Raw genomic sequence first — 7,269 nt, forward strand, 5'->3', positions numbered from 1 at the left:
GGGGGGGGGGGGGTGTCCCCAGGAGGGAGGGAGCCCTTCCCCGTGACCCTGCTGCCATCCGTGCAGCCACCTCCGAGAGGGTGCTGAAGCCCAGGTGGGGAGCAGTGTGGGCAGGCGCCGGGGGAGGCGCCTCCAGAGCTCCGGGAGCCGATGTCAGAGGCCCCAGGGTGGCCCAGGGAGCCCGGCAGGGAGGGGCTGTTCCCTGGGACTGGAGACTGCGATGCCGTCAGGAAGGCAGCTCTGCCAGCAGCCCGGCTGCATGGCCCCGAGCGCACTCAGGGACAAGGCCACGCCCCTGCCTGGGACGCCAGAGTGAGCGGGACACACGGGACAGACGGGAGGCGGCGGCGCGCCCGCCGGGGCCCTCACCCCCGTCCCGCATCTCGGGGCATCTCAAGCTCAGCTCCTCCAAAACCAGACGCCACCTCCCTGGACCGGCCCCCGCCCGCTGGGCCAAGCCCATGCTGCTCACTGTTCCAGGCCCAAGTACCTGGGCGCTGTCACCCTCAGCCTGTCACCGGAAAGCACCGCCGCAGCCCCTTCGCGGTGAATACGCCCGGACCTGCCATCCCTGCTCAGCGCCAGCCCCCTCTCCCACCCGCACTGTCTCAGTCGCCCCCCACCGGCCCTAACCCCTCTGTCCGCTGCTGCCTGCCCTGTCTCGGTCACACGTGGGACAGGCCACCTCGCCCACAGGCCTCACTGGCCCAGCCCCGGCCACACCAGCCCCCCGGCTGCTCCTGGAGCCCCGGGGTCCCCTCCCCACAGCACGGTGCCCCATCCCACCCGTCACCTGCCACCCGGAGCCCAGAGCTGGGCACGCATCGCCGCCACCCCACACTAAGGGGCCCCCACGGAGGTGGCCCCCAGACCTCGGTCTCTCCCCTGCCTGGTGAGCAGGGCCCCAGTGGGAGGTCGGTCCCCAGCCCTGGGCAGCCCAGGGCAGCCCTGCGTGCCTGGAACCCAGTCTCACCTGTGTCTTCAGCCTCGTCCTCCCCATCTTCATCGTCTCCTGAGGACGGAGCATCTGTAGCGCAGGCGAGAGGGAAATATGGGAGGTGGCCCTGCAAGCAGGCAGGGGTCCCTCTCTCCGACGGCGCCTCCCGGGGGCCTCCTCTCGCCCGAGACCACCAGGACCCTCGGGAGCGCCGTGGGCCCCAGCAGGCCCTACCTGTCACGCGCACAGTGAAGCGGCCCAGGACGCTCTGCGAGAGGCGCTGGCGGCAGCTGTAGGCCCCGGCATCCTCATGAGAGGCGTTGAGCACCTGCAGCCGCTGCGGCCCCACCAGGATGCGGTCTGAGGGCGCCAGCCCCACGCCGTCCTTCACCCAGACCGTGGGCCCTGAGGGAGCCCCCGCGGGCCAGTGGCAGCTCAGCTCCACGGTGTCCCCGCTGCCAAAGACCAGCTCCTGCTGGCCAGGCTCAGGGCCCGGGACCTCTGCGGGCAAGATGGGGGCCCATGAGGCAGGCGCCCCCCCAAACCAGGGGTGCCGGGGGCTCTGCACCCTGCACTGTGGCACCGCACGCGCCGGGGGGAGGCTGCAGCCGGGGGCCGTCTGGGGCCTGTGGGGGCTGAGGTGGGCCCAGGAGACGGAAGAGCCTGCGGTCCTGCCGACTGTCCCACAGGGCCGGGGCGCGGGCACCGTTCGTAGTGCCACCAGGTCTCCGTCCCGAGGACGACCCTGCCGTGGTAGCGCTTACGGAGAGGACACGCGAGGAAGCGGGAGGGGCCGCTCCAGTCCAGCACTGTCTGTAGACACGGAACACTCCAGTTTCAGAGTGTCCAATTTTCCTTTGATTCTTTTCAGTGATTTAGAAATGCAACATTCGCTCCGACCTCACGGGCAGCAGCAAAGCAGGAGGTAGGTGTGCTGTGTTTGGCCAACCTCAGCTAAAACAGAGGCTCAGAGGTGGGGACAACCGGGGTAGTGACAAGACAATTCATCCCAGGAGGGGTTCCCACTTGGTGCCCCCCACCCCTCACCTTGGCTTCAAAACCAGTTCGGGACCTGCCCAGCACCAGAAGGGAGCGCCGCAGTCAGACAACACCCCCAAGCCTTCCAGAACAGCTCCAAGCTGACGCAGGCAAGGCCAGCCCAGAGTGGAGGCTCTCGGGGGCATGAACAGCCTGAACCCCGACTCAGACTACACCTCAGCAGTAAATTAGAGAGAACACATACCCAGAAGGAGAATAAAAATACATAGACACGGTACCAGTTCTGGCCAGTGGGGCCTCACAGGCCAGTGGGGTGAGGGGACCTAGGACCCCTCATCTTACAGATGAGGACACAGGCGAGGGGAGGAAGACTGCAGACTCGGCTGGCGGCTAGGCCAGAGCAGGCACCGCCAGGCCAGGCTGAGGAGGCCCGGCCCACCTCTCCCCGCAGGTGCCGAGAAGTCGGGGTGGAGGGTCCTTGCCGAGGGCGGATGTCCACTGTGGCCCCTGCGCCCCTCCCCTGACCATTGGCTGCCCAGATCCCAAGGGGCCAACAAGGCCTGGGACCCAGGGGCTGACCAGCCCCCCCCCCAGGTCTCCCTGCCAGAGCTGGACAATGCAGGGCGCAGGCAGGCAGCCTGGGCTTTGGGCCCGGCACAGGGGTGGGTGGTCCCACCACGCAGACCCAGCTGGGTTGGTCACACCGTTACTTGTCATTCTGCCGACGCACGGCCTAGATTCGAGGGCCCAGCTGCCCATTCTGGCCACGCCAGTCCCTGGCTCCTCTGACAGGCCCCATTCTGCCCCGCACCTCAGGAGGTTCCACAAGCTCGGCGCCCACCAGAAGGGCCCCTGAAGTGCCCATGGGGTCTGCATTCCCAGGGTCCCCACAGCCAGGGGGTCCTGGCCTGACTTCCAGACCCCCCAGTCCTGGCCACGGTGTTATGTGGGGACCACCCAGTGCCGGGAGCCGGCTGAGGCCCCCCAGAAGGCCGAGAACAGGCTGGCTGTGGCTGCCTCAGCCCCAGGCCCCGGCCCAAGGGCAACAGTGGTTGGTTCCGGTTTGGTCTGGGCGGCAAAGGCAGGTCAAGCCATCCGCACAAGTATTCGCTTCAACCTGGTCCAGCAGGGGGCTGGGAGGACCCAGCACGGCCCCCGGGCCAGCCATGGCCAGCAGCCACTGGCCGGTGTTGGGACGCAGGAGGCCCTGCACTCTTTCGAGGGCCGGCCCCTGACCTGCCCAGTACCCTGCCCCACTAGGTGGCCGTAGCGGCCAGGGACCTCCGGACCAGGGCAGGGACGGCAGTAGCACCTCCACTTCCTGTAGATCCAATCCACTCTGTGCCACAGAGGACCCGGGGGAGACCAGGCAATGCCAGGGGCGGGGGATGGCAGTGGCATCAGGCGGGGGGACACAGAGTGACGGGCAGGGCCCGAGGGGGCACTCTGCCTAGGGGCGGTGAGGGCACATGCTGTGGGCTACTCGGCTCCCACCACAAGGGCCTCAGGAAGGAGGCTTTCTTGATCAACAAAAGGGGGCCCCATCCACACCCACTCAGGCACTGGCGCCACACACGTCGGAAGACAAATGTCCTCTGTGCCATGGTGGGTGCCCACGTGCCATGCGGGGGTGAGCAGAGGCGGAATGTCCGCCCCCGTGGGTCCCACATTACCTGTTCCAGCCTGCACCCCCGCCAAAGGCCTGAGCTCGGTGAGGGGGCCGCCAAGGGGTACTGTGTCCTGGAGGGGCCAAGCCGGGCCTTCGGGCACGTCTCCCAGGCCCAGAATCCTCCTGACTCTGCCACTCACGGGCCCCGTGACTCAATTTCCCCCACTGGCAGGCCAGGAGGGCCACCACAAGCAGTTAAAGCACTGGAGCCAGTGAAAATAGGGGGTTCGAGACCCCCCCTGCCCCGGGGCTACACCCCAGGATTGATGTCCACCAGGCCGCAGCCGGAGTGGAGCCAGTCTGCTCAGGAGGGCCGCAACCCCTGCTGGGGGAAACTCGCTCCCGGTTTGGGGTCACTACAGTTGAGACCCGCTCAATGCACGTGGGGTGTGCAGGGGTCGGGCCACCCTCCATGAGAGGGGCCTGGAGGAGACCCCAGGGAACAAGCATCAAATCCAGACCCGATTCAGAGGAAGTGCCTGGAGCTGACGACAGAGGAAGAGCAAAGCCCTCTGGTTCTGCATGTGGGTGAAGCTCTCTGAGGCCAGGTACATGCTTTAAATAGCCGGGAGGCGCGCCCCAAAGGGACCCTGAGTTCATGGCCTTCCTGCCTCCCCGGTCACCTCCCCACCCGGAAACAATATGAAAAGTTTCGTAACAAAGTGAGAAAAAGAAAGGGGTGGGATCCGGAGGCCTGGCGGGCTAATGAGGGCTTACAGGATTATCCAGACTAATCCTCCAACAACCCTTCCGTTATCCTGCACAGGCGAGGAAACTGAGGCTGCAGGAAAACAACCAGAACCAGGGTGGGCAGCCAGCAGCCTCGGGCCCAGCAGGGCCTGGGGTCAGGGAGCCCCTGGTCCCCCAGCCTGAAGAGGCTCCTCACCGTTCATTCACCTGTAAATCACTCAGGCCGGCCTGGCCACCCGCTCCCCCAAACCGGTGCCTGGGCAGACCCCCCGCCTACTTCCTCAAGGAGACCCCTAGCTCCTCCCTAGGTTCAACTGTAAAGTGGGGCGCACCAGGCCCCAGATAGGGCCCCAGGTGGGACTTGAGGGCCTGGGGGGGCGGGGGCATCCTTGGCTCAGTGCAGGGGCTCAGAGGCCAGAAGTCCAGCCTCAGGCTCAGCCCAGGTTAATGAACCACCCAGAGGCCCGTGGGGCTCAAAGTCCAGCCCTGAGGAGGAGCAGGTGGGGGAGGGTGCAGCCAGCGCCTTCCTGGGAAGCGCCCTGCACCCCCCCCAGGCCCCTCCCGGCCGGGTGGGCCCCCATCAACCTTCCTGCCTGGCAGGGGCCCCTGCCAGTGGCTTCGTATGGAGATGGACGCCGCCCTGGCGGGGCCTGGGGTGGCCACGGCAGTCCAGCAGCGGACACCTTCCCCAGTGTCCGTGACCCCCGCCAGCTCCGGCTCCGTAATTTATGTTCCCCGGGAAAGTGCCAGGCCGGGACCTTTGTAAATTTCACGAGGCCTTTGTATTTTCACTGCCTGGCTGGTGGCCCAGCTCCTTCAGGAACCGGATTAGGTTTATTGACCTATCAACTCACTACCTGTTTCACCAACTTTACTGCGGGGACAGGGGCCCCGGTGCACGGGCACCCCAGCCCCGGGGGGGGGTCCTCAGGACGCTCTACCCCAGGCCCGCATCTGGTGAGGGCTCTGCCAGTTCCCCGAGGCGGGGAAGGAGGGGGCCACTGCCCCACCTCCGCGCCGCAGGGGGTCCGGGAGGTCTGGAGCTCCGCCCACCGCCCCCTCCCCCGGGGCTAGTTGACATTCCCCGGCCGTAGGGAGTAATATCTTTATCTGAATGCGAATGCTAATTCAGGGCTCCCCCCGCGGCCGCCTATTCTGCGCCCCTGGAAGCGGGGGCCGCCCTAGCAAGCGCTAAAAGCGCGCCCTGACCTCCCGACGGCCTCTGTCACGCCGCTGAATGACACGCACATTCAAGCGCCGAGCCCACTTTCATTCATAAAAAAATGACATTGTTCCGGGAGGCCGCAGCCACCGCCGGAGGAAGGGGCGCGGGGGACGCAGGGAGGGGCGGGCCGCCATCTGCCTCCGTCCAGCCCGCGTTCGCCGCCTCCCTGGCACTGCGCGCCCGCAGCCGCTCGACTCACACCTCCCCGCGAGGCCCGGCCGCCATCAATGCGCGGTCTGTGGCCGCGCCGAGGTACAAAGGAGCGGCTGTTCGGGTCTCGCCCGGGTGGGGCGTGAGCTCACCGGGCGAAGGCCTCCCTCCGCGCCGCCGCCGGGCTGCGGACAGCGGTGTGCGCAGCCCCCTCGCCCGCGCCGGTTCTCGCCAGCGTCCCGGAGTTGGCGGTCTCCAGGGGGCGGGCTCCCTACGGCCTCCTACCCGGCTTCCCCTCTCTGCCCGGCCGCCGCCGGGGGCCTGGCAGCGCGTGTGCGGGGCGTGGGCACCCTGAGCGCTCGGCCGGGCGCAGCGTGGGTCAGCGCGCGCTGCACCTCGAGGGCCTTGTGCGTGTGCGGGTCAGGGCCCGGTGCCAAGACGCGCTCCCGCCCCGCCCCTGCCCAGGCTCTACGGGCCCTCCTCGCAGACCCTCGACGTCCCGCTGGACCTTGACCGCCAGCAGGGTTCCGCGGCTCCACATCGCTCGGACATCCGCCCTCTCACCTCCCGGCCCCCGCCTGGCGTTCGCTGCACACCCCTGGGGGCAGTCATCTTAACTCACAGGGCATGAGAGCTGGGTGGGGGGAAACGGAGGCACTAGGTGTCACCTGGTCATGCAGGCCACTGAGGGGCTGGGGCCCGGCCCCGGGCTGACGCACTCTCATACCCTCCCTCCAAAGTCCAACCTCTCGCTTTGGCTGAAGCTGGCCACGAACTGGGGCCCGAAGGGGGCTGGGGGAGAGGCACCAACAGCAGAAACTGTCCGTCAGTGCAGAACCCGCGGAACAATGGGAATCGTGGAAACGCAGTCCCCGAGCCCTCCCGACAGCGCCCGGGAGCAGGCTGCGCCCCACTGGGGAACCGCTGGGGGCGGGGATTGCGGACGCCACCGCGGTGCCCGGCTCGCCGCCGCAGCCTCGCACTTGGGTGGCAGCCCTGCGGCTCCAGGCGCCCCACAAACTGCCGCGCCAGCTCTGGCCCCGATCCCCGGGGAGGGAGGGCGGCAGAAAGCCGGACGCTGGCCCCGCTATGCCAGCCCAGAGCAAGCCCTGGGGCCCACTCAGATCTCCGGGACCCCACACCCACCCAGGCGCCCGTTCCCCGGCCCCGACGCTTCTGCCTGCCGGGGCCCCGTGCCCCTCCCCAGTACCCGTCGGGTCCTTCCGTACCTGCTGCTCTCCGCACGACGCGCTGCTCCATGCCCGGGGACCCGGAGACGGCGCCGGTCATCACGACTGCCACGGCCACAAAGAACGCGAGGGCGCAAGCCGGGGCGCCCATAGCTGGGGCGGGTGTTACGACGTCCTCAGGCGGCGCGCGCCAGCACGCTGCCCCCCATGGCCCGGTTCTGGCACCGGCGGGAGGGCGCCACTCGGGAGTCTGTTGGAGGAGGCAGGCAACTCGTTACTCGAGCGCGCAGGGGCGGAGGCGGCGGTGGCAGGGCTCCTGCGCCCCGGCCCCTCCGATCCCCGTCCGCCCCGCCCGCCGCCGCCGCCCAGGGCTCCCGGGCCGCCTGGCGCCGGCCGCCGCCTCCCCGCC

General features: G+C 68.5%; 1 protein-coding gene across 6 annotated transcripts in view; it reads right to left on the bottom strand.

Moving 5' to 3' along the window:
• The window catches only part of FGFR3 (fibroblast growth factor receptor 3), a 14,083-nt gene extending 6,979 nt beyond the window's left edge, over positions 1–7,104 (bottom strand). For 3 of the 6 annotated variants that reach the window (XM_007467872.1, XM_007467873.1, XM_007467874.1), the window contains exons 1-3: positions 6,900–7,011; positions 1,172–1,438; positions 974–1,027 (exon numbers count right to left, since the gene is read on the bottom strand). In XM_007467872.1, the coding sequence (XP_007467934.1) occupies positions 974–1,027; positions 1,172–1,438; positions 6,900–7,011 (433 nt within the window). Of the gene's footprint in view, positions 1–604; positions 608–963; positions 1,028–1,171; positions 1,439–6,899 lie in introns of all 6 variants that reach the window. The other 3 variants (XM_007467876.1, XM_007467877.1, XM_007467875.1) reach the window with 3 other exon arrangements.
• Between the last annotated feature and the right edge of the window lie 165 nt (positions 7,105–7,269).

The sequence above is a fragment of the Lipotes vexillifer genome, unplaced genomic scaffold (assembly GCF_000442215.2).
Source record: "Lipotes vexillifer unplaced genomic scaffold, Lipotes_vexillifer_v1.1 scaffold966, whole genome shotgun sequence".
Classification (NCBI taxonomy): Eukaryota; Metazoa; Chordata; class Mammalia; order Artiodactyla; family Lipotidae; genus Lipotes; species Lipotes vexillifer.